The 27,193-nt window shown below is 39.9% G+C and overlaps 1 protein-coding gene across 8 annotated transcripts in view; it reads left to right on the forward strand.

The window, feature by feature from the left end:
- The window catches only part of LDB2 (LIM domain binding 2), a 394,247-nt gene that overhangs the window by 300,046 nt on the left and 67,008 nt on the right, over window positions 1-27,193 (forward strand). For all 8 annotated transcript variants that reach the window (XM_024119526.3, XM_024119525.3, XM_024119527.3 and 5 more), the window contains exons 3-5: window positions 11,669-11,841; window positions 18,886-19,008; window positions 21,887-21,970. In XM_024119526.3, coding sequence (XP_023975294.1) covers window positions 11,669-11,841; window positions 18,886-19,008; window positions 21,887-21,970 — 380 coding nt within the window. The remainder of the gene's footprint in view (window positions 1-11,668; window positions 11,842-18,885; window positions 19,009-21,886; window positions 21,971-27,193) is intronic.

Raw genomic sequence — 27,193 nt, forward strand, 5'->3', positions numbered from 1 at the left:
TGGAATGGGGAGGGTGGGAGGGAGGGAGACGCAAGAGGGAAGAAATATGGGGATATATGTGTATGTATAGCTGATTCACTTTGTTATAGAGCAGAAACGAACACACCATTGTAAAAGAATTATACTCTAATAAAGTTTAAAAAAAAAAAAAGGATACCAAGGAGAGAAGTGGAAAACTCGGAGGGAAAAAGGGATTCTCCACCACAGGATATGGTGCTTTAGCTAAAATTTGAGGATGCCTAAGACTTGGGATGAAACAGAAGAGGGAGGACTCGGATACCCAGGCAAAGGATGCTGCGTGAGCAAAGGTTTCGAGGTGTGCTGAGCACGGAAGCACTAAGGGAGCGGGTGAGGTTGAAATGGAGCTGGGAGGATGGTGGGTACAGCCAGTTTATTATTTTAATTCTACAAACCTTTCTGACGACTTCAAAATCCACTTTAAAGGGTCATGTTTTATTAGCTTCTATTTTAGTGACCACTTAACACCTTACAGGGAACGTCTTGTATAATATCCAGCCCTGAGAGAGGGCCCAGTTTTATCCACGTTTGCCTCTGTCTCTGCAGAGAGGAAATCATCTCTTTTGCATCTCTTGGCATTGCTAAAGGTTGCGGAGTCCTGGTTTCGATTAAGTTTGAAATCACACACATATGTCTGTTTCTCAGGCAACATTTCTTTAACCCAGTTGAATTGTGCTGATATTAAAACACAAAATTGAATGACTTGTGGTGTCTCCATGGGTTTGAGTTTGAGAAGGCCCAATAAATCATATTGAAATAATTTCATAAGAATTCTTGATGTTTGGCACCTTTGAAAAATCAAGGAATGGAATTTTTTTGCTTCTCTAGTCTGGAGTAGTTTGTTTTTGTTTTTGTTTTTTTTCCTTTAGTCAAGTGAAGGGGTTTTGGGTAGAAAGATCCAGAAAATGGCAAACCATCTGAAAATGTCAGATGTGGATGGTTCACTTGGAGCAGTAACCCCATGAGCTGGAAGTCTGTAATTAATTACTTAATTTCATCATCTACATGTAGAGAAAGCTTTGCGTACTTTAGGGCTGCCACTTTGTAAGGGACACACTTTGTGATCTAAATGGCAAAAAATGCAAAAGTTAACACTGTTCATTGCTGGTGAAGTTGTGGGTAAAACATGTACTGTCAGGGCAGGTGGGGGAGTAAATTGATCACAGCATGTGAAGGGTGATTACTGGTACTTAGTTAAATAAAATATACCTTTTTTCCCTTTCCAGTGTCTGTCCTTTTGGAAAAAGTTGAAAAACACTGTCTATGTCCCTCAACAAGGGAATGTTTAAATAATGAGTGAAACAGCTGTATTCTGGAATACAATCCAGTGATTAAAATCAAGCAATGCCTAATCAATTAGCTATCTTAGTCTTAGAACTCAGAGATGTATTATTGAGTGAAAAAAGACAAGTTCCATATAGATAGATTTATTATATAACTTGTATGTAAAACAAATAGAACAAAACAAAAAGCATGCACATAAAATGATATGTGTTATCTATGTGGACATATAAATGGAGATAAATGTATAATTTAAATATTTACAAGGCTACATAACATACTGATAACAAAGGTGACCTGGGGAGGGGTGAAGGCACTGACATTGGTGGGTACAGGGTTGTCAGGGAAACTTTAGACTCCTAATAATTGTATTAGTTAACCCTAGCTTCTTCAACAAATAAAACTCGATATCTCAAAGTCCAAATGGGTTTTCCCAGTATGTGGCAGCTTTCCTCCTGGTGGTAATCCAGGCTCCTCCCATCTCCTGGCTACTCCATCCATGGCGGGTGGGGGTCCACAGAATCCTCTGCTGGGTCTTCAATATCTGGCTGTTAGAGGTGGGAAAGAGCTTGCCAATTACATGTAGAATGATTTTACTCGTCATTTCTGAAAGTTGAATATGTCTTGATGTCTACTTGGTGGGAAAAAAATGAAAACAATGAGAACGTCCATTGGGCATTGGTTACAACTCCATCACAAGCACCCAACTGAGAGGCAGTTTAAGAAATGAAATCAGGGCCTCCCTGGCGGCGCAGTGGTTGAGAGTCCGCCTGCCGATGCAGAGATGCAGGGGACGCGGGTTCGTGCCCCGGTCCGGGAGGATCCCGCGTGCCGCGGAGCGGCTGGGCCCGTGAGCCATGGCCGCTGAGCCTGCACGTCCGGAGCCTGTGCTCCGCAACGGGAGAAGCCACAGCAGTGAGAGACCCGTGTACCACAGAAAAAAAAAAAAAAGAGAGAAATGAGGTCTACTCTATGCCTAGAAAAAGAAATCAGATCTAGTGAACAGTTAGTGAGTCTCTGCAACAGTACTGTATTAATTTTTTGCATGTGTATTACTTATGTAATTTTAAAAAATAATAAAAATTAAATTCAGGCATAGAAATAAACAAAGATTGGTTGATTAAATACAATAATCATTCTACTTTACCTCATCCTGGCCCCAAGTAGCTATGCAGCTTTCTTCTCTAGTCATCAGATTTTTCTGCTGTAAAATGAGGATGTGGAATATACTCATGAATAACCTTATTACATTTATTAAATAATTGTTAGTGTTTTGTATTATATTTTTCCCACATACATTAAGTGTTATTCATAATCACTAACCAGGAGCTAATCAGTATCACCATGAGTTGAGTTCATTCCTACTCAAATCAGAGAAACATGCTAAACATATTCCTTTTTTAATAGTATTTTTGAAATATGGAACTAGCTAAGGTTGCATTTTGAGATTTTCAGAGACCCATTGGGATTAGAAAATGCTGTGGGAGTCACTGGACTAAACCTGAGGACTTCTCTGGCTCTATCATTCTAATTTAGTAGCTAGGCTAGTGCCTCATATAAAGCACTGCTTTCATGGGTATTTGTTAAAGAAATTAGTGAAATCATAAGTTGAACTTAAGCAAAAATTTATTTAAAAATATATGTGTGCATGTGTGCACAAGAGAAAGGTTTACACCGAGTACAAAAATTATTCAATAATTGAAAATATGTTAATAGATAGCTTTCTAAAGGAACTTAAGACAATCAACTCAATAGTAAGTGAGAAGGCATTTGATCAAATGAAACATCCATCAGGATTAAAAAGGACAAAATCATAAAAACAAGATGTAGAAAAAGAATTTGTTTTTCTTTCCGTAATAAGTAATATGATCAGATCTCAAATCAACATATAGTACTTCCCTTAATCCTAGAGGAAATTCTCAAAAAAATTAGGGAAAAAATAAAAGAAAGCCTACTACTTTCCTCATTATTTAATACTTTTTTTTCTCAAAGAGCTGTTCTAACTAGTGTAATAAGATGAGAAATTAATGGTATAAATATATTTGAAAGAAGGAAATACATAGATTTCCTCACCTAGAAAACTCAAAAAACATCTTCCAAAGAACTATTAAAATAGTAGGAGCATTCAAGTAAGTGTCAGTGTTCCAAATAGAAATATAATGAAAAAAATTATGTTAACCATTCAGCATAACTAAAATATTCAAGCATTGTTAGCTATTTACCTATGGAAAGCTACAGAATGATTTTGAGGTAGAAATAAAGATTTAAACAAATGGACAAATATTTCATGTTCCTGTACGGGAGGATTGGGTATTTTAAAGATGTCAACCCTTGTTTAGCAAATTCAATTTAATTTCAACCAACCTCCTTCCAATTTTTCTTGGGGGGGAGGGACGGGGGGACTTGGCAAAATTATCTTAAGGTTCATCTTGAAAAATAAACAGTATAATTATGAAAATGTTGAAATAAAAATAATAGCGAGGGCAGAAATAAATCTCCCGGATGTAAACTACATTATAAAGTTTGGATAACTAAAAGAATATTGTACTGTCATAAGGAATGAGAGAACGTTATGTAATGGAGTAGTTCATCCAGACAAGCTCTTCTAAGGTATAAATATATAAGATCTGACGAAAGCAGCAGCCCAAATCATGGGAAACGCACATATGCTCCTTGACACATGCTATCTGTCTTCTGAACCAGGACTGCTCTCTTCCCCCTGGTCGCCTGTGTCTGACTGATGTCTTTTCATCCTTTAGCTTAGGTCTTTCTCTGACACCTCACTCTCTCCCCATCAACCCTGCACCATGTCCATGAGGCATCAGTAACTAGGGCATGGACTTATTCTGAAAGTCAGTAAAGGATTTCAATTTCATACTTAGAGGGTACTGATTCATGGTAAGAGGTCCAGCCATGGCTGTGGACCTCATCTGCAGAATGTTATTATCAGTGCTTTGGATAAAGGGATAAAGAAACTTTGCCCATGGTGAGAGGCACATAAGTGAGAGAAACACCCTGTGGTAGAGCTGAAAAAAATCGGGATCCAAAATTATCTGATTATGCCAAGGCATTGGTTGAATTAAATGAAAGGAAATGAAGTAAGGGTTACAAGTAAGTTCTTGGAACTTGGAACATGTAAATCCATTCATGAACTGCACCCATTCATTCAGCAAATATGTACGGGTCCTAAATGTGTGTCAGGCGATGGAGAAACAGTGGAAAACAAGAACAAACCATGACACACATCTCACTTGTCCTTAATTAATGAATTAATAGCTCTAACAATTGCTTGATCAGAAGCTCCCTAAGAGCGGGATGGGGTTTATCACAGTCATCGTTGTTTCTCCAGCACATATGTGAGGTGGTGTGGCAGAAGTCTTTTGGTAGAAAATGGAAGAAAAATGCCTATTAGATTTCTGGGAGAATCAAAAAATTTTGTGGCATTTTGGAACCATGTTGACAGATGGATGACACATTTAAAAACAGTACCTTCATCAGATCATGATACATTTAAAAACAGAGTAGGTCCATCTGATCACCTCACTGGCTGAAGCCTTCCAGTGCTATCTCATTGCACTAAGATTGACATGTCAGCCCTTTGCTGGGGCGAGAAGGCTCCAGATAATCTGACCCCACCTCCTTCTCTGAGCTCAACTGTCACCTCACTCTCCTTGCCTGTGGTCCTTCCACACTGCCTGCTTTCTGATACTAGGACACACCAAGCACCTTCAATTCTAGCTTATTCCTCTCTTAAGGCCTTTGTCCTTGCTGGTCCCTGGGATGCTCACATGGCCCGTTCAGTCCAGACTCAGCTCCATCAACACCTCCCCACTGCAGCCTTGCAGAGCAGCCAGTCTAAACTAGACTACCTTCCTTCACTACCAGCTTTATTCTCTGTCTTCCCACTCATCTGCTATTCATCTCCATCACCTAGAGCAAAGCCAGGCCCCCCGTAGCAGGTACTTAATAAACATACACTGAATGAAAGAATCTTTGAAATAGCAAGAAAGAAGATACTTAAATCAGACTTCTTTGCTTGAGAAAAGAAGTAAAAGGTATGTTAGAATGAAAATAATGTTAATTTATTGAAGTAAAATGAATTTGGCTTGTTTTCCCTTCATTGAGACAAAGGAATCTGCCCTGAACCTGTATCACCCCTATCAAAGTTCAAGCATGTCTTATTTCCATTGTTTTGACTATTTATAATGGTTATTTATAATAAATAAAAACATCAATATTGTTTATTTCACTACTAGACGCATTTCCATTTACATGCTAGCATAATGCGTTTACTAATTTCTGAATACAGGTGAGTCTAAAGTTGAATGAATCTTCGTGTTTATTATGTAGTAGAATTTTTTATTTATTATGCAGTGGTATTTCAGTAGGAGAATTTCCTTTTGGATTTCTGAGGTACTGCAGCTTTAGAACAACTGTATAAAACTAAAACTACTCAGACTTAGGCAACCAGTTTTATCCACTATCTTGTTTATGAAAAATTGTTTAAAAATCAGAGTTACCACTTGTTTTATTATAATTGACTTTGCCTAATTAAAAGCACAAATGCGTTGTGTGGTTATATGGTTTTCTCTTTCCAATGAGGTAGAAAATCTTTAGTTAAATAATTGTCAAGAGTTAAGTGGTACTAATATATTGTTAGTTATAAGCATTCTTCTTATTCCCCATTTTAATTGGGGTTCTTATTCCCCATTTTAATTGGGGTCCTCAACCTCTTACATTTTTTTTGAAGTGAATTTTCTTTGAAAGATGAAATTACAGGCATTTAGAATATAAGTGATGGCCCCAAATCAAAGGTCTTAACATTGGACAGTGGTTCCTCAAAGGACTTGGAGAACTTCAGAGCGTTTAATATCTGAACATTAGAACTGCAGTTTGGCAAGAGTATTTACCAAGAGCTTAGAGTCACACCTAATAAACTACCAGAGAGTTAGAGATTCTCCAGACAAGGAGCAATTGTTACATTGATTTCCCTAGAAGTATGTGAGTATGCTTGTTTCACCACAACCTCATCAGATTTATGTTTTAGTCTTTTTGTTATTATTTTAATATGTATCATACTTTGATTACTAGTTTGAACATTTTCCCATATGATCATTTTCTTTTTGCAATTTCTTTCATGTGAATTCCTTATAAACACCCTTAAGAGTTTAAGAAAAAGTTTCATAATTATTATTAGAGACAAAATGCTCCAAAAGGCAGATGCACAGTAGTTTATATCGTCTCAGTGATTAAGAGTTCCCAATGTATCCATTTGGTTTCTAAATAGGGGAAAAAATCAGCTAATATCTACAAGTATCCTGTAGATACCTTAACGTCTACAAGTAACACCTACAAGAAAAGATAGAAGCTAGATCCTGCCTCCATAGCGCCATCAGCCCTATGCAAGAACTTCTGGGGAGCGGTGCCGGTGCTTGGGGACAAGACAGAACAACAATGAAAAACTTCCCAAGGAACTGGAATTCAGAGCTCAACATCCAAATTAGCTAAGGATAAAGTGCTAGCTCTTCCAGACTAATAATGTTTACCTACACAGTAGAGCATTATTTAAACATTCTTTATACACATTTCAGGCTCCTGAATAATTTAATCTGTGATTTTCTTTTCTGTTTCATAAACACATGGATAAATAACATTATCCTATTCCACTCACCTAATATCACAGAAAATCTTCCCATGCTCTCTTAACTCGCCATACTTTCCCTTTCCAATTTTTGGAGCATTGACCTAAACGTGTTAGAAAAATAGAATCAATTTAATAATCTATTAGAATCTTAATCTCTTTTCAAGTATATTTGAAAGATACGATCCCTTTTATGGAGGCACAATGTAGATTTATACATATCAATATTTAAATTATTTTTAATTCCAAGGACTAAAGTATAAATGTAAAGCTTAGGTGCAGCTTATGAGTGTGACAGTATAAAACTTAACTAGATCTAGAATTGGTGTGGCTGATGAGTCAGGGGACCACGGGGTCTAAATCTGAAATGTTCACCGATTTAAAGTCATTTATATTAGGCTGTGCAGTGTGGTTGCACAATTTATTAAAAGGACATTTTAATCTTCTTGGTGCTTCAAAAATAATAAAATTGTATATCGAATTCAGGATTCAGAAGAAAATGGCAAAGAGTTCAAAATCATAAACCTATTTTTTAACTTTAACTATTTTCACATTGCGTTATAGATACTTAGATATTTGTTATTAGAAATGAGGTATAAAGACAAGGACAAAAATCTATCTTTGTGTTTCCAGCACTTGCCAAAGAGCTTTACACCTACTGTGGGTTCAGTGAATGTTTATAGAAGAGATCAGTGAATGAGCTAGAGGGATTTCCTCAAGCACATGCAATTTTTTTTTTTTTCTGGTTGTTTGTCCCATTCACTGTACATTATCTATATGTTGCACCGTGTGTGTGTGTGTGTGTGTGTGTGTGTGCGTGTGTGTGTGTGTTCTATTTTTGACTATACTCCCTTGCAGAACAGAAGCTCTTTAAAGATAATCTTTATGGTAGACAGAATAATAGCCTCCCAGAGATGTCCAGCCCGAATCCCTGGTACCTATGAATATGTTACCTTACGTGGCAAAAGGAACTTTGCAGATCCAATTAAATGAAGGACCTTGAGATGGGAGATTATCTTGGATTATTTGGGTGGGTCCGGTACAATCACAAGGGTCCTTAAAAGCTGAAAAGGGAGGCAGAAGAGGAAGTGACATTGAGGCCATGAGGATTCCATCCACCATTGCTGACTTTGAAGATGGAGGAGGGGGCCACAGCAAAGGAGTAGAGACAGCCTGTAGGTGCTAGAAAAGCAAGAAAATTGAGCCTGTAGAGAGAAACGCAACCCTGCTGACACCTTGATTTTGGCCCAGCAAGACCCATGTCAGATTGTCAGAACTATAAGGCAGATAGATGATAGATAGATGATAGGTAGATTTTAAGCCACTAAGTTTGTAGTAATTTGTTACAGCAACAATAAAAAACTAATAGTCTCTGACAACACCTTTTTCTCATCACTTCCTCCTTATTTTATGTGTGTTCACGCCTCCAGTCCATGCTGGAACAGGGCAACATTAATCAGGATTCTTCTGTTTGCAAATCACAGAAAGCTAACACACACTCAAGCAAGAAAAGGAGGGGGGGCGGTATATCTCCCATAAGTGGGACCTCCAAGGTATTGAGTTGGCTTCACTCCCAGCTAAGACAAGGCCCAAATCAGTCCACAAAGACTCTTGGTCTCTCTGATCTGCTTTCCTCTATATGCAGGATTCAGCATTTCTACAATTCACATGCTTTTAGTGGCAAAACTGCCCTCTTTCTTTCAGGAAAGGATTCTAATTTGCCCATCTCTGTAGCGTAGGAGGTTGAAAGTATACTACGGTTAAACATTGCTACCCTTAAAAATGCCCCAAGACTTATTGGCTTAAAATACAAACGTTTCTTGGGCTTCCCTGGTGGCGCAGCGGTTGAGGGTCCGCCTGCCGATGCAGGGGACGCAGGTTCGTTCCCCGGTCCGGGAGGATCCCACATGCCGCGGAGCGGCAGGGTCCGTGAGCCATGGCCGCTGGGCCTGCGCGTCCGGAGCCTGTGCCCCGCAACGGGAGAGGTCGCAGCGGTGAGAGGCCCGCGTACCCCCAAAAAAATAAAATACAAACATTTCTTTTATTTATTCATGATTCTGCAATTTGGGCAAAGTCTGTGGAAGGCAGCTCATTTCTGATCTGTGTGAAACCAGCTTGAGGCAGCTCACTTGGGGCTCAAGGATCTACTTCCGAAATGGCTTCACTCATGCAAGCTGGTGCTGGCTGTTGGCTGGATGCTCAGCTGGGGTTGTTGTCTGGAAAACACAGTTCCCCTTCATGTGGCTGCTCACATGGCTAGGTTGGGCGTCTCACAGGATGGCAGTTAGCGTAGTTGGACTTTGTACATAACAACGGGTTTTTCCCCCAAGCACAAAGTGGAAGCTTCTAGGCCTTCTTAAGTTTTGGCCCCAATAGACACAAGGTCACTTGCACTACATTCTGTTAATTAAAGCAGATCACAGGGCCCAGTCCAGATTTGAAAAGAGGAGACTACATACACAAGAACATGAATTCCATTGTTGTGGTTGGTTGGGGCCATCAGAGTAGCAGTCTACCACAGTGGATAACAGAGCTTTGTGAGTGATGGTCCAAGTAAGACCATACGTTTCCAAAAAAATGGTACAGGCAGTCCCACAAAGGAAACAGGACTGAAAACAAACCTCAGGTATCCATAACGATCATTTCCCTCAGTGCTAGAAAGTATTCCCTGAAGCAAAGCTGAATTTCCCTCTACGTCTATTGACTATACAGCTTGTACATTTCCTGGAGTTGGAGACGTGATTAAAAATTTAAAGTTAAGAAATTACAAACTTTTTTCCCATTTGACTTTTCTTAAACTATGAATGGAAATAATGATATCATAGAGCAAACACTACGAAAAAGAAATTAAATTGTGCAGGATTCATGAATAAACTATAATGTAGGTTAATCCAATGATGTTTATTTGCAATAACCTTTTTAATGTGACAATTCCTTGGATATTGTAGTAAAATATTTTCACCCTATATCTATATTTTTATGGTTTGTGTTTATTTTCCACAGTATAGATCCCAAAATGTCAAATTACTAGAGCTGATTTATGGTAATTAGTTTTAAGTTAGAATATTTGAAATGCATTTAATTAATTTTAGCTGTTTAGCAAAGTATAATAAGGTTTTTCGTATTAACAAAGTTTTCTTTATACTATATCAGCTATGCATATGTTTAAGGATATGATGGACTCAGATTACTCTTATTTGAATTTTATATTTAGCAAATAAACATGCACTGTTGGGGATTAGGCAGTGTTTAGAAAATGTATGTATAAGGATTATTTAGGATGAAATTGCCAAAGATCCTGGAATATTTAGCACACACTTGTTGATTGATTTCACTGCAGTACATATGAAGCAATAACAGCTATATAAATTATTCAGAGACCAGTCATCCACATCGGGGTTCTTTAGAGATCACTTCAGAAAACAGGTTGGCAGGGTATTCTTTTTATAGTTTTTTTTTTTTTTTTTGAAAATCCGTGTACAAAAGAGGTATAGATCCATACAAAATGGATAAATACTGATGCTTTTAAAATGAAATTAAACATTTTTAAACATTCAAGTGAAAATTGCATGATTTGTCCTACTAAGGCTCTCTTGGGTAATTTATTTATCTTAAGTATTATTTTTGTCTTTCAGGAAGCCTTATATAGTGAACGTAAGAGATTTATTAAAAACCTCCAATCGCTTGAGAGTGCTTTAGTACTTTGCCTCAAAATCTGCACATAGGCAAAATTCCTGATATTATGAGTTGGGATTTTCAGTGTAAGAGGATTTAAAATCTCTGCTAAAGCAAGGGCTTGTTAGCTGTTTCTAAGCATCATATATCAGAGGGACCCAGCTACTTACCAATCGCTCAAACTAAAATGGGGCAGGACAGGACACGTGGAATGAAAGAGACCAATTTAGACCAAGTGGAAGGTATCAAGTTCTCTGAAAATGGCCCTTTTATTCTGGAAAGATATTTTATTCAACTCCAGAAGCAGAGAGAGTAATCAGCACTTACGTAGGTATGGATCTCTTTGTATATACAGATACGGATCACTTTTTAAAGATTTCCCTTCATTAAAGCAATTTGAGACATAGTGTTGGAAAGTGTTTTAGCGGTTGGGTGTTTGCAGATTTGAAGTTAGAGACCCCAGTTATCTACTTATAAATCATGTGACTTTGAAACATTCCTAAAAACTTTTTCTTTTGTATTAACCTTTTTGGGTCTCAGTCCCCGATTCTCTTTGGGTTGTGCTAAAGATCCAATGAGTGAAGGCCAAAATACTTCACATACCACAAAGCATTACATTATCAAAATTTATATCATTATGACTACTACTACCAATAATAAAACATGATTGGGTAACTGGTCTGCAAACAATCCATTGAAAAATCCAGGTGAAATGGATATGTTTTATTTTTTGAAAATATTTTAACTTAGAGAATACACCTGAGGTTCGAAGTAGTCAGTACATTTGCCCCCCTTATGTTTAAAGTATGGACTCTTACATTACTGACTTTTGATGGACAGCAAATCTGGAAAGATGACTATATAAATTTTTCCTGAATATTAGGGATTTTATTTTATTAACTGTAACCCAGAAGGAACATGGTGGGTAATAAAGAGAAATTTGCCTCCTGGTATGATTTTGTATCCAGTTGGAAGTCTGGCAATGGTGTGGGGCATATGAGACCATCTGGATATTTTTGTTAATGGTTTATTTCTCTGTTGTCTCTCTCCCAGCTATCGGCAGGACCCTCATCCCCCGTTACTTTAGCACTGTGTTTGAAGGAGGAGTGACTGACCTGTATTACATTCTCAAACACTCAAAAGAATCCTACCACAACTCATCCATCACGGTGGACTGCGACCAGTGTGCGATGGTCACCCAGCACGGGAAGCCCATGTTTACCAAGGTACAGGGCGGACTCGGCAACAAGCCTTGCTCTTCTTTGGGTGCGCTGAAGCATAGTAATTATGGTTGTCTTCTGGAACTTTAACCTGACTTCTCACATCTCAGACGCTTTCAGCACTGTGAGGTCATCTCTTTTGTTTGTAACATGGCAAGACCCTATGGTGAACCCTGTTCTAAGGTGTGTGCATGTGATACAGATCCCAGGGAAGTCAAACATGATTGATAGACCCTCAAGACTAAGAGAAGAGAGTTTTGGCTGCCTATCAAACTTAGGCTGCTAAATTAGAATCTGGGTGTTTTTTAAAAATTGAGATATAATTGACATTTAACAGTGTATTAGTTTCAAGTATATGAAATAATGATTCGATATATGTATATATATTGTGAGATGATTACTACAATAAGTTAACATCCATCACTACACATAGTTACAATTCTTGTGATGAAGACTTAAGATCCACTCTCTTAGTATCTTTCAAATATATAATACTTGAAAGATACTAGGTGTTGTTCACTATAGTCCATGATGTCGCATATTACATAGAATTTTGGTTTGGTTTGGTTTGGTTTTTTTTTGCGGTACGGGGGCCTCTCACTGCTGTGGCCTCTCCCGCTGCGGAGCACAGGCTCCGGACGTGCAGGCCCAGCAGCCATGGCTCACGGGCCCAGCCGCTCCGCGGCATGCGGGATCCTCCCGGACCGGGGCACGAACCTGTGTCCCCTGCATCGGCAGGCGGACCCCCAACCACTGCGCCACCAGGGAAGCCCAGAATTTTGGTTTTTATACAAAGGGTCTTCTACAACTAAAAGAACACTCTCCTATTACTGTGCGGTATTTGTGTTTTGTTACTAAAATTAAACAATTTTTAAAGCTAAATTCAAATATTAACAAGGAGGGGAATAAAAATCAACAAACCACAACTCAACTAGCCATAATCTTTAAGGAACACAAAAACATAAAAATGTAAATGGAACACTATAGACAATCCCTTTATATCTTCTCCCAAGGAGAAAAATTAGTAAGAATAAATATTTAGTCAAAGAATCTGGCGAACGGAAGTTTATTTTAATGAACACTAGTTCATTGCATTTTGACTAAGATTCAATGTGAAACTAATTTAAAATATCAATGATAGCAGCTATCTCTTTTAGTTGAAACACAAATGACAACCCTCTCTTTATAGTTAAGAGAAGTTGAATTATCAGGGTTAATTGCAGAAGCCCGATTATAAAACTGAAGATGTGTTTGTTACTTATGCACCATTTTGCGGAAAGAGTAGCTATAAAATGTTTATTATTTAAAGTATTCTTTGATCTTGGTGCAATTTAACCTTTCCGGTGCCCACGAGGGAGTAGAAAACCAAAGGAAATGCTTATAAAATGCTTATAAGCAAAGGAAACGCTTATAAGATGCAAAAGCAAATCATTAAATGCCATTGATTTTATGGTATCTTGATTTTTGTCAATAGACATTTTAAATGTGGAAGAGGAGATGGGTTTTTCCCTTTCTTCCTTTTTAACAGTTGAGCAGAGAGGAGAGTTCCCACTGCACGTGAAAGTCCATGCTGGAAAGAGCATTTTGCTGTGTGGAAAGGAATGATCACCTAGATGATGGTTTACTCTGTCTGTGGCTCACCTATTTTCAGAGATACAAAACATTTACATCACCTTGTGGATACCTGAGCCATTTCTAGCATTACAAAGCCTGAGCACTGCAGAGAAAGCCTTTTTTCTGCTGCTTCATTATCGTTTGTGTAGGCTTATTGTTACTTTTAGGTCCTTCAAGAAAAACACACCAATTCCTTATGCTTTCAGGGAAAAAAGAAATCCGTGATATGTAAATAAAACTTTCCCATAATGAAGGAGCTACTTCCAAAGCCTGTAGCCGCTGAAAATAAAAATGCATGTTGAAATAGCGCTTTCATCTATTTCCTCAATTTCTTTCTTTCTCAGACCAAAACTTTTTCAGAAATGAGCACTGTCAGTTGTTCCGAAGATATAGTGCTGTGCATTCTGGACTGGTTTTAAATCAAAAAGAATCCAGTTCTTTCGATGACTTGATAAAGTACTTTTTTCATTCAAATTAAGAAACTAAGGTTTTCCTCTGTTGCATTCTCCCCTATCCTGGAACACTCCCCTCTCAGATGGTACTCCCCTCCCAGATGGGACAATCTCCTGAACTCAGCTCTCTTGGTCTCAAGCTTTAATTATTTAGATCACCCATCTGACTCTACTCCACAGCAATACATTTGCCAACTCTTGTAATGAATATTTCTATACTGTGGTGAAAGATATCCCTTTCTGGGAAATGTAGCTTAGCTGTGTGGACTTCGTCCAGATGCTAATTATGCACATTTATTTTTAGAAAATTCCAAAGCATTCATTTTTTTTTTCTCTTTTTTTTTTTTTGCTCCTTGGGGATTATTATACTACCCAAAGAATCTTTCCAATTTTTCTTTTGTTCTTATATTAATTAAAAATAAGTCATCTTTATGTAATAAAATAATATGGCTATTTAGTAGAAAACAAGGGGCTAGTGACATTTCAGTATCACAAAGTAAAATAATTTGGAATTTTTTAAAGGGGAGCCTGCTATTAGTACATGGCATCACTTAGCACATTATGTGAGGCACTATCACATTGTTCTAATTTAGAATATCAATAAACTCTAATTCTCCAAATAGCATTTGACCCAGCATTTCTTAGTTGCTTTTATGAAAATGTGGTCAACTGGTGAATCAAAAATCAGCCGCAGTCCTAATCAACAGTAATATTTAATATTCCTCAGGACCATAGTGCATGTTTTGCAATTTCCTGATCCTAGGAACATTATAGATTATGGATAAATATGTAATTAGAGTTTTTAAATACACATTTTGAAGCCTTTCTTTTCTGTATTCAATTTCGAATCAAACTGGAAACAAGGCTTAATAATCAGAAGAGCAGTCACCAAGGTTTTCAGAGTCGAAGACCCCTTGAATTGTATTTGAGGGTGTGAATTCTGGCAGATAGTGAAAGAACTCCTCTCTGGGGTACATGTTGGGTTATTTTGGGGGCTCACAAACTGGAACCATAATTACAGCCTTTACTGGACACCTTATCACTTCTGTAAACATAGGTTTATGTTTTTTTTCTGATCTCAATTATTTATTATGAAATTATTTACTACTGCAGAAAAGTACCGTGGAAATACCAACCAGTTTTCCAATATGAATCCTCATTCATGTCTTTGACAGTTAGTTCATCATTCTTACCTTAGCCTGTACACCATGTTACCATGTTATACTCCAGGATTTATTTATACATTTACGCTCTTATCCTGACTCTAACCAAATTACTATTATATCAATGATTGTATTGCTCTAATAAGTGTATATATATATGTATTGACATATGCATTTACATATGCAGCATCTCGAAGTAAAACACAATGAGCTTTTTGCAACGGTTAATCTAAAAGCACTAGTCCATGCATGCTGTTCAAAGCGTAAAGGCCAAGAAAATTAAATGAACATCCCCACCTAAAAAGTACATTGTGTTTCATAAAAGCTACATGAGAATCATTTTATTATACAACTACATGGTCAGTATTGCTTTACAATTAGTCAAAGAAAGAAAAGGGTTAAAAAGCTACCGGTTAGTTTGAGAAATGTTCTTTTTTAGTTCTCTTGTTCCTGGCCTAGTCTCAAGCTAGCACGTGATCCGCTGAACGCCTGCCAGCCTCTTTCTTGTTGATCCTCCGGAGACCATCTGTGCTGGGGGCATTGATTAGAGTGTGTCTGCTGGGATTACATCTTTTCTGTTGCCATGCCAACTAATCAGCTGATTTTGGTTACCACAGAAACAAAATGTCAGAGCTCACAGTACGGTAACATGAATTCAGCACAACAGAAAATGTTTTCTTAATTGGGGACCCTTTTGATTTTGGATTCCAAGTGAAAGGCAGCTTTTTAAAAAAAAGGCCAACTTTAGATAAAAGCTACATTAATTGTATTGATTACAAGGAATGCACAGAATTTTTCTGAAAAGAGAAAACATTAATTCGCCTTCATAAGTTATGCCCATTTTCTTTTACAATTTCCAAACAAGGAATATATACATATGTTTTTTTTTTTTTTTCTTAAGTGCCTCTATTCCACTCGCTGGTTGTTGCATATAAAATAAATCACAAAGCCTTCAGTTTCCTTTAACCTCCATGATGGGGGCAGGGGTTGGAGAGACTGCCTAGGGCTTGGGTGGAGGCTGTGGGTAGAATTACTTGGGGAAGGTTAGCAGTGACCAAATTCTCTTCCATCTTTTCGTTCAAGGAAGTCAGTCATTTAATTTCCCTTAAAGAAAACACCCAACACAATCAACTTAGATTCAATTCTCAGGATTCCTCTTTTGCACATGCTATGCCTTGGATAAAGATGATTGCTTGGTTTTGGCTGAGAAAGGAGGAGTCCAAGGCTGTTGAGATGTTCCCTTTTGTAGGCCCATAGCATTTTGGCTGCATGAAGAGTCCTCAGCTGGTTTGCTATGTCACAGTAAACAAAAAACACAGTTTAACTTGACCTTAGAGCTGCTCCAATTGAGTAATTCATCAGACGAACTCCATCCAGGCCTTCCCTTTATGAAATCCTATTTCAGTAGAAGTAAACTGAAACCACTCTCTGCCTTGGGTTTATGGTTCATAAACACAAAACAAACAGATTAGATAATAAAAAAGGATGACATTTAACTGGGCTAATATTTGTTTAAACAGCCAATAATCCCCCCTCTTTAAAAGAAAAGGATTGTAGCATCCAAATATCCCTTCCCTGTCCTGTATTGTCAACACATTTCTCTGTGAACGTCTGGCTGCAGTTACCTCCCCTTTGTGAAAGCCTCCACTGCAGGTGGCTTCTGTCATGTTAACACTCCAGGGGGAATTTCCTGTCTTAATCTCCATGCAACTCTTTTGAAAACCTTGTTAAATTAATTCCAATGCTGATGAGGCTCTAGAGGAGTGAGGTGGGGACGCTGAAGTCTTCTCCAATTTCACTGTGCTTGACTCCCATGGCAAAGTTGCCAAAAATGAGGGTCTGAAGACCACTCAGCCAAGGAGTTCTGGGGCAAAGAGCCCAATGCCTGAAATTACCCACAGATTCTGCTAATTGGCTCTGAGTTAGAGGTCTTCACCCAGATTATCAATAATTATCTGACAGTGCTTCTGAGACCTTTGATAAAATGAAGATGGCAGACATTATTAGCATCTTTCTTAAGTGGTGCCCTATCAACACGTTACTAATTCTCCTGCACTGGTATTTCACTTGTTTAAAGAAAATATTACCTTAAATTAGAGAGAATAGAAATCACCTAACCTAGTGCCTAGGACATAGTTGGAACTCAATAAATGGTGGCTTTTTGTATTAAATTCCCAAAGAAGGAAGTGATTATTAGTATTTCATAAAAGGTTGGTATAAATTGCTAATTATCTTCATGGACTATAGTTTTAGAAATGATCCTTTTCCCTACTCAGTTGATTGCTTTTTTTTTTTTTTAATGTTTGTGCAGTGATTTCCAAAGTTTTGTTCTTTTCTCTGTCTTAAGAAATCTTTCTTCGAAAAGGCTTGATCAGAAGTCCGATATTTAAAACAGATAAAACTGAAGCTGTTCTGGTTGAGTCTAGAAAGTGAGTGGGAATCTCAGCATCCAGGTGGAGGCTAAGCTTTTCCCAGCAAAGCCCCTGAGACACTGCTCAAAACCCCCCCAGGTCTCAGATAAGACATTACAACAACCCCTGGTCTGGGGTTCTGTGTTCTTTGGTTACATGTCTTTCATCTTTAAACTATCATTTACTGTCAGGTACAATACTAGGCAATCTATATACACAATTTCATTTAATATACTTTCCCAACAGTCCTACCTAAGGATATTATTATCCTCATTTTACAGATGAGGAAACTGAAACTTAAGGAATTTATTTGTTTTTCTCAAAGTTGCAAAATAAGTGGAAAATAGAGTCAGGATTTGGATTTAGGACTTTCTAATGCCAAAGCCTCCATCCATTATTTTCTACTGCTTCTCTAAGGCAAACATGGGCTGAATAATGAGCTGTAATTGTTTAATTACAACTGAACCAATATTATGCCTCCACTTCCTATCTTATATAGTTGAGATAGAGTGAGTGCCATGAGACTATCCAGCATTTTCTTTCATTTCAAAGTCATTAACAGTGAAAAGAAAGGTAAATAAAATAAGAACTACATGCCAAAAATCATCTGACTTTCAAAAGAAGAAAAAAATGCTACCCTGTCACTGATCACTCTATCAAGGAGTTTCTGAGCCTCAGAAACTCTGTCTCATTAATAATATATATTTTTCTTAAATTAATTTGGCTCCCCCAAAGCCTGGCCCTTTACGCAAGCGGAATTTGTCATGGCTGATAGGATGTGATTCAAGGAATATATTCTAAATGTGCCTCTATTTTCCACGTGTCACTAACTAATACCCACAGCCTTGGGTTAAGCGTTGCCCTCTGGCATTTCTCTTTGTAAATGAAAACTTTCTCTGGTTGGGCAACCTTGTAGTAACTCATACGTAAGCAGGAATACTTTTATTAGATACTTTCTCCCAGAGTAGCATAACCAAGATTAGAACAGAGTTCAGACTCCTATGGTAGAAGCATAATGAAAGTGGAGAGAAAAGGAGGTGAAAGAGTACCAATTTTGTGGGGGACACACTGTGTGCCAGGAGTTTTTGACATATCATTGCTATAAGATGGGTTTTGTCTGTATATTTACAAATAAAGAAATGGGGGCTCCTGGAGTTTCAGTAGTAACTCGTCGAGTTACCATTAGCTTATGGCTAGTGAGCAGCTGTGCTGTCTTTTGACCCCACTGATTCCAGATCTTACACCTGTCTTGGTTCTCCTTGGATACATCACCTGTGTCACATTTTTGTCAAGATCCAGCACCGCCCAAGGGGAGTCAGGGAGACCACCCTGAGTGGCTGACCTGTGAGTTACAAAAATGTGGTGATCACAAAGTACCTAATCACTGAGTCCGTTGTTTGTTGCTTCCAGGTGTGTACAGAAGGCAGACTGATCTTGGAGTTCACCTTTGATGATCTCATGAGAATAAAAACATGGCACTTTACCATTAGACAATACAGAGAGTTAGTCCCAAGAAGCATTCTTGCCATGCATGTAAGTAACTTAATTTCTATTTTACTACCTTCCTTTCATCCTCTCATTTTACTCAGAAAGGAGAAGCCCCTCTTTCTCACCGTGAAAGAACTCCCAGAGTCTTCACACTTTAGGTAATTAACTCTAAATTATGAGTTTTTCCCCCAACGATTTTCATCCACAGGCCCCTTTCCCCGTCCTTTGTTTCTGAGTTTGGTGCATTGTGAGCCTTTTTTAAAAATAATTTATTATTTTAAACTCCAAATTGAGGTTACCTCAATAAACAGTTTGTACTCTTAAATTCCATGCAGTCATTATCAAGTACTGCTCTGCCTGGGCTAATAAACCTGTTATGTATAAATGGGCAAAGAAATAGAACAAAGAGTAAGAAAAACAGTTTCCAGGTTTTTTTGTGTTTTTTTCGCGGTACGCGAGGCTCTCACTGTCGTGGCGTCTCCCGTTGCGGAGCACAGGCTCCGGACGCGCAGGCTCAGCGGCCGTGGCTCACGGGCCCAGCCGCTCCGCGGCATGTGGGATCCTCCCAGACCGGGGCACGAACCCGCGTCCCCTGCATCAGCAGGCAGACTCTCAACCTCTGCGCCACCAGGGAAGCCCCCAGTTTCCACTTTTGATTAGAACCATCCGACAGGACTTGGGGCTCACATACCTCAGATCCGTGTCCACGCCCTTCCTAACCACAGCGCTGGGAGGGAGCAGAGCCCCTGGGGTCCACTTGGTTGCATTTGGCCATAAATCACATCAAATTTATTGAGCACAAATGAGGTGCAAGGGTGGATTTGATGGCAATCTAGAGAGATTTTTAAAGGTAAGACTTGGTAAGAGCTCATCAGGTCAGTCCCTTAAGAAGGAGTCACATAGCACCAAATTAAATAAATCCCTCTTCCAGAGTGCGCGATGCAGCAGTTGCTGCGAAAATGCTTTGGAGCAAAATCAGACTGAATGAGCCTGATTTTTAAGACCCTGTACAATGAAAAGAGAATACAGTCACAGTAGTGAGCGTTAACTGGGTGTTTGATACGCAGGGCCTGTGCTAAGCATTTTGTACACCTTATATTTAGTCCCTACAGTAACTCGAAGAGGTGAATTGTTATTACTCCTATTTTCAAAGTAAGGAAATGGAGGCTCAGGTGGGTTTAATAAGTTGTCCAATGCTTTTCAGCCCAAAAGGGACAAATCAAGATTTCGATTCAACAGGTTCTGACTCTAACACCCAGGCTGAGAAGCTGTCTGTCTCCCCACTATTCATACCCAGGCTGTCTCCCCAGGCTCTTGTCCTCAACACCCTCCTCCCATCTGGTTTGTCCAATCTCTACCCTTTCCATCGACCCTGTGCTTTCTGCTGTACACTCTCCTGCTACATTCTTTTTGCCCATCCATGCCCGAGTCCTCCTCAAGTTTCAAAGCCCAGTTCACATCCTCCACTCTCCTTGAAGCAGTCTGGAATAGCCATTCTTATTAGTCTCAAAATAGACAGAGAAGCAGCAGCGTAGAATAGTGGTCAGGAGCCTGGGCCTGAGAACACACGGGTTTGAATCCCTGTTCCTGTGTGACCTTGGGCAAGTGACATGACATCTCTGTTCTTCCAGTCCCTCATCTATAAAATGGCTATAATAATAGAGCCTGCCTCAGAGGATTGGTTTGAAAATTAAGAATTAATGCACATAAGCACTTAGGCCAGCGCCTGGCACATAGTAGGACCTCTGCAAGTATTGGTGATTGGCTATCAGCAGCAATGGCCATGACGAAAGCAAAAATATCCTTCCGTGGGTTTATTATCATCCTGTCTTCCAACTGCAATGTGAGCTCCTTGAGGTCGACCACAACTATTTGATGTGTCTCTACAGAACCAGCTCTTCCTGGAACCTGGAAAGGCTTCAATAAATACCAGCTCCATGTCCACAAAGGATCCCCTTTCCAGAAATTGACATGAAAAGTGATAAGCTCTGACTGTTTCTCCTACATTTTATTTATATACACAAAGCCAGTTGGTTGTATCACTGTGAGGAAAATTAAAGTTAAAAAAAAAAGAATAAATTAAGGTGTTGGTATAACCTAGATGGTCTCATGAATGCAGATGTGGAGACAAAGGGAATGTTACTTAAGACTTCCTCTGTTTAGCAACAGTTTATGTCAATTAAAAAAGAAGGAAAGACAAACAGAAAGAAAGAGCATCAACTAAGAGACACTTCACAATGGAATCCAGAAAGAATTTTCATTTTTTTCTGGTCAAACTGAACATTGGGGGTGGCCCACAAAACATTACATCTTTTTTTTCTGTGGCTGATACTTTGGAAAATATTATGCATACCCTTGCAGTCCTGCAGGATGAAAATTGTTGAGGACATCATTTCTAGCCTCCGCTTAACGGGGAGGAGAGTTAGAATTTTTTAATATATGTGTATATTTCATGGCAGTTGCAAAGTTTTCACATTTAGTCCTCGGCTCCAAGCTGTTAAAAACAACCGTGTCACAACACGCAGCAAAGGCCAGTCCTAAAGCATGGCTCTGCCAAATCCAGACCACACCTTCCCTCAGGGCAGAGGGGCGGCAGTGTCAGGGACCTTGGAGGTGTCCTGGCTGGACTTAATGACCCTCCTCCTGAAGACACAGGGCCTCTCACAGAGGAAGTAAAGTCATTTCTCCCATCTGACTCAGTTTGATTCTCCCTGGCAATGGGTCTTGCACCACTGATACAAAAGTGTCCTTAAGTGTTATATGCAAGTGTCTTCAAAATGTAAATTAAATTATCTCCAGCAGCCTGCCCCTCTGAGAAAAATGGACAAGGTGCAGATTGTATTTCTTAGCAGCTGTAGCACAGTCGAGGACTTTGTTGGTACCATCTTACAGGGATGAAATATATGATTTTTTTCCTGTTTAGGCACAAGATCCTCAGGTCCTGGATCAGCTGTCCAAAAACATCACCAGGATGGGGCTAACAAATTTCACCCTCAACTACCTCAGGGTAAGACCAATGGGTTGACTGTATTTCCTGTTGAGTTTGAATTTAGAGGTTTATATGTATCTTGAGCCAAGGAATTAAAATGAGGTAATATAGCACAATATGTATATCTTTTAAAATTTATTTTATTCAAGTATAGTTGATTTACAATGTTGTGTTAATTTCTACTATACAGCAAAGTGATTCAGTTATACACGTATATACATTCTTTTTCATATTCTTTGCCATTATGGTTTATCACAGGATATTGAATATAATTCCCTGTGTTATACAGTAGGACCTTGTTGTTTATCCATCCTGTATATAATAGTTTGCATCTGCTAATCCCAAACTCCCACTCCACCCCTCCCCCACCCTTGGTAACCACAAGTCTGTTCTCTGTGTCTGTGAGTCTGTTTCTGTTTCGTAGAAACAGAAAATTCATTTACGTCATAGTTAGATTTCCCATTTAGGTGATATCGTAAGGTATTTGTCTCTTTCTGACTTACTTCACGTAGTATGATAACCTCTAGTTCCATCCATGTTGCTGCAAATGACATTATTTCATTCTTTTTTATAGCTGAGTAATATTCCAATGCATGTATGTACCACATCAACATTTGCAAATGTTGATGGACATTTAGGTTGTTTCCTTGTCTTGACAATTGTGACTAGTAGCACAATATGTATGTCTTATACCACAGTGTGTGTGTGTGTGTGTGTGTGTGTTTGTGATCAACAGATGATTGGGTTTAATTAACAAAAAGCATCAAACCTAGACTTTGTCAGTGTTGAGCTTCTTCTCTATGTTTGTATGACTCCTGGAATAAATTATTCAAAGGCTAGCAATGTCTCTTTCATAAAATGCTTTGACACTATGTCCCTTCTGATTGTCTCAAGTTTCCAATGTGCTTTTGTTGAGTTCACAGCCTCTGCGTCTGTACCCAGGGACCAGTCACCTATGAGGAGGCTCAGTGTGCCCTCCAGAGAGAGTCCCTTGAAGAAATTCACCTCGGTGCTATAACACAGACATTTATTTCTAAGGCTTCTTAGGGACTCTCTGTGTAACATGTAACAGATTTTCTGGTTTGGATATAAAGTGAATTTTTATTTAAAAAAAAATTAAATGTTAGACAAAACTCTCTGCCCACATAACGCTTACAGCCTCCGTATTTGGTCTAACAGGGTAACATATATCACACTGGTTTTTAGTGTGGAATGGCAGTCATCACATTGCAAGTAGAGGATATGGTTTCCTTCATAAAGCAAGCATTGTCTTCCAGAGTCAACACGAAGGCAGTGGCCACAGTCCACATTCCTTTGCCTCTGAGTTGCTGGCTTCCTTCTCCACCGTGATGTAGCAGACCACTTCTCCAGGGCCCGACCCCATCGTAATGTTTATGCTATTGTTTCTTTATCCTTAAGTGCAGGTTTGTGAATTTTGTTTTCTATTCACAATCCTCTAAGTACAATCATGTTTACATACATTGAAATGCTGAAATGTCCTGGCCGGACTTCCTCCTCTGTAAGTGAAGAATAATTTGGACAAATGTTTCCAAGTCATGCCCTCACTGCAATGTGCCAGGCACTGGGCAAGACGCTGAAGATTCAAAGACAAAAGTCGTTGCACCTGTTATCAAGAAATGTCCTCCTATGAGAGTCAGACCCATAAAGACAGAACATTATATGCAAAATGGTGAATACCATGATAGAAGTTTCCAGATGAAATTATGGGAGTACAAGAGAGACATCTCAGAAGAATCAGTCAGAGAAGGCTTCATGGAAGACATAATGCCTGTGTAGTGTGTGAAAGAATGAATAAAGTTAAACCAGAGAAAGGAGGAGGAAGGACATTTCCATCAGAGGGGGCAGAAGTTAGGGGATGGAATTCCAAGCAGTCTGTGGATGCCGGGACATGAAGGGAGTAGCCAGGAGAAATGGGAGAGAGAGTTAGTTGGGAGCCAGGTCTTGGAGCAACTGGCTGCCTGGGCTACTGGGCCAGGAGCCTCTGAAAAGATTAAACATGAGGATGGCAGTGTCCCCTTCTTGGGTGAGCGAGAAGAGTCTCTTTCTATTCAGTTTAGATGCCCCAGAGCCAAATCCACACGTGGCAAAAGCCAGAGTCAGCTTCACTTCCCACCGCCTCACCCTCAGCATGCCCGCCACTTTGGCAGCCCTGAGCCAGGGCGTTCTCCCGCTCAGAGGAAAACCAGAGTCTGCCCGGGAGGGTGGATCCAGAGGGGAGTGCTCCCAGCCAAGGTAGCTGAGGCTATGTTCTCCTAAACCTCCAGGCTCTGCATCAAGAACTGCTCCCCCGTGGGGCTCCTGGCACAGTGGGAGTGGGTAGCAAGGTCTGGGCAAGTGAGGGTCTGCAGTGCCATTCCAGCCACAGGAATTCAAAAGGATGCCCTACACTGCTGGGCATTTCTTCTTGTCAGGAACCAGGAGAGATTTAGTTTAAACCATCTGAACATGCCTCTCCTTAGGCAGATCAAGAATTTCCACACTACGTAGTACCCTCAGCTGACCTCACATAGGAATCTGGGACTTTGGAGTCTATCCTAGACTTGGTCGCTAACTCTCTGCTGAGATCTTGGACAGATCCTTTATTACATCTTTTAGCTGCTTTTAACACAGAGAAATAAAGGCTGAATTTCCCTCCTCCCTACCTGCACCCCGCCCCCAGTTGCTCTTATTGTCGTCAGTAAAACTGTGGCCTTCACCCTGGGGTCAACAAGGCCCACTGGTCCCCACATCTGCAGTTCTCTGCTTCCAGCCCACGAAGAGTGAGGACATCACACCTGCAGAGGGGGAATGACACAGGGAACCGTGTATGGTTTGCGGCAATAGAGAGTAGCGTTTCCCAGGCTACCATCTGAAGTAGCGCTAGCTGCAGGCTCTGCTGTATGTACACGTCCTGATGTAGTTGGACTTCACAATGGCCCACGTGCACCAGTACCTTCCCCACAAGAGAGCTGGCACAGATGGTGTAAGTAAAGTCAGTCACCCAGCTTTAAGCCCCCAAATGTCAGAACCAGGACTTGAACTCTAGAATCTATGTGTTTCATGGCAAAACTGCTGCCTTTCTAGTAAGAAAGTAGAATGATAGTTTTTTTTTTAATTTTTGTATTGAAGTATAGTTGATTTACAATGTTGTGTTAGTTTCAGGTGTACAGCAAAGTGATTCGTATATATATGTATATCCACACATATATATTCTTTTTCAGATTCTTGTTTATAGATTATTACAAGATATTGAATATAGTTCCCTGTGATATACAGTAGGTCCTTGTTGTTTATCTATTTTATATACAATAGTGTGGATCTGTTAATCCCAAACTTCTAATTTATCCCTCCCCCCCTTCCCCTTTTGTTACCCATAAGTTTTTTTTTTGTTTATCTATTTTATATACAATAGTGTGGATCTGTTAATCCCAAACTTCTAATTTATCCCTCCCCCCCTTCCCCTTTGGTAACCATAAGTTTGTTTTCTATGTCTGGGAATCTGTTTCTGTTTTGTAAATAAGTTCATTTGTACCGTTTTTTTAGATTCCCCCAAATAAGTGACATCCCGTGGTATTTGTCTTTCTGTTTGACTTACTTCACTTACTATGATAATCTCTAGGTCCATCCCTGGTGCTGCAAATGGCACTATTTCATAGAATGATGATATTGATAGGAATTGGGTCGTGTCTTTCCTGCCTTGACGGGGGAGTCAGCGTCTCTCACTGGGGCCTTAACCTACTTCGCCAAAAGTAATATCAGCTCCTGGTACGGTTTAATGGGAGGATTAAGTAAGACAATCCACGTAAAGGGCTTAGCCCAGAGCCTGGGGCAGGAAGTACCCAGTTAGTGTTCACTGTCATATTTATTGAGCACCTGCTGGGTGTCCATCATTGTTCTTCATGCTGGAACCACTTAGAGCAACATGGCATCTGACTCTCTTCTATCACCCTGGTCCTCCCAGCACTACTTGATTTCCCTGGCTCGTGCATCCTGGTTCAGTGGCCATTTGCCTTTCTTGCCTCCACTCACTCCATCACTTACTCATCTATTGATTGCTTCAGGACACTTACTGGGCCTGTTCTGTCTTCCTGGCTGTGTGCCAGATGCTGGGCCTTCATCGTGGAGACGTGGCCTCCTTCCTAGGGAGGTGCCCACAGGCCGATGGGCAAGGCTGGCGGGGTAAGGTAGGCTACAGCTCCAGTGAGCCGTGCTGACATGGAGAGATGTGCAAAGCCCGTGAGAGCCCAGGGAAGGGCCCGTGGGTCTCGGGAAGACGGTCAGGATAGAAGCCAACCTCCCATCAGCAACCCCTCCGGGCAGCTGTGAGCCACTTGGCAAATCATGGCTGAGCAGATTTTCAAACTCAGAATCCAAATCCAGGACACACGGGCTTCCATGGTGAGACCTGGCCTGGTCAGTGGTCTCTAAGAAGGAGAAACAAAAGTTATTTCTTCATTTTAGAACCAGAATCTAAGATTTCTCTGGTACTCTTATCACCTACTTTGGTAAGACAGTTGAGCAGTCAGAAAAACCATTTATTTATAAACCTGCTTTAAAACCTGGAGCTCCCCCATCCTTCTGAGGAGCTCAGCCTTTGTCTCCAGCCTCAGAAAGTCAGGTGAAGTGTCGTTTAAATAGAGTTAATGAGGAACTTCAATAACTATGCCCAGTATCTGAAGAAGAGGTCAGACGTTTTATGTTGACAAATATTAATGCAAGGCCTTCTAAATCAGTAGAAGAATTTTAAGAATCAATGCATCCTGCTTTGGAAAGGAGGAATGGAGATTTTAAATACTCCAGACATCTGAAATTTCAATAAGCTTTGTCTTTCATGAAACGAAATTAAGCAATACAGAAGGTAAGCAATTATAATCACCTAGCTTCGCCAGAACAAGTTCATTTATTCCCAAGAAATTCCAAATCACTCTCAGGGCAACCTGCCTTCAGGGAATGTGCAAAACCCACCAAGGCAGCTCCCCTGTTTGGAGGAAGGAGCCTGCGAAGCACAGCAGCCCAGCTCCAGAGCTTGTGAACACAGATGATGATGCTGGTGCGCCGGACAGCACTCTGCTGGGGACTCTGGGGACCTGATGCTTTTTTTTTTTTTTTTTTTTTTTTGTGGTACGCGGGCCTCCTCTCACTGCCGTGGCCTCTCCCGTTGCGGAGCACAGGCTCCGGACGCGCAGGCTCAGCGGCCACGGCTCACGGGCCCAGCCGCTCCGCGGCATGTGGGATCCTCCC

The sequence above is a fragment of the Physeter macrocephalus genome, chromosome 7 (assembly GCF_002837175.3).
Source record: "Physeter macrocephalus isolate SW-GA chromosome 7, ASM283717v5, whole genome shotgun sequence".
In the NCBI taxonomy this organism is placed as follows: domain Eukaryota; kingdom Metazoa; phylum Chordata; class Mammalia; order Artiodactyla; family Physeteridae; genus Physeter; species Physeter macrocephalus.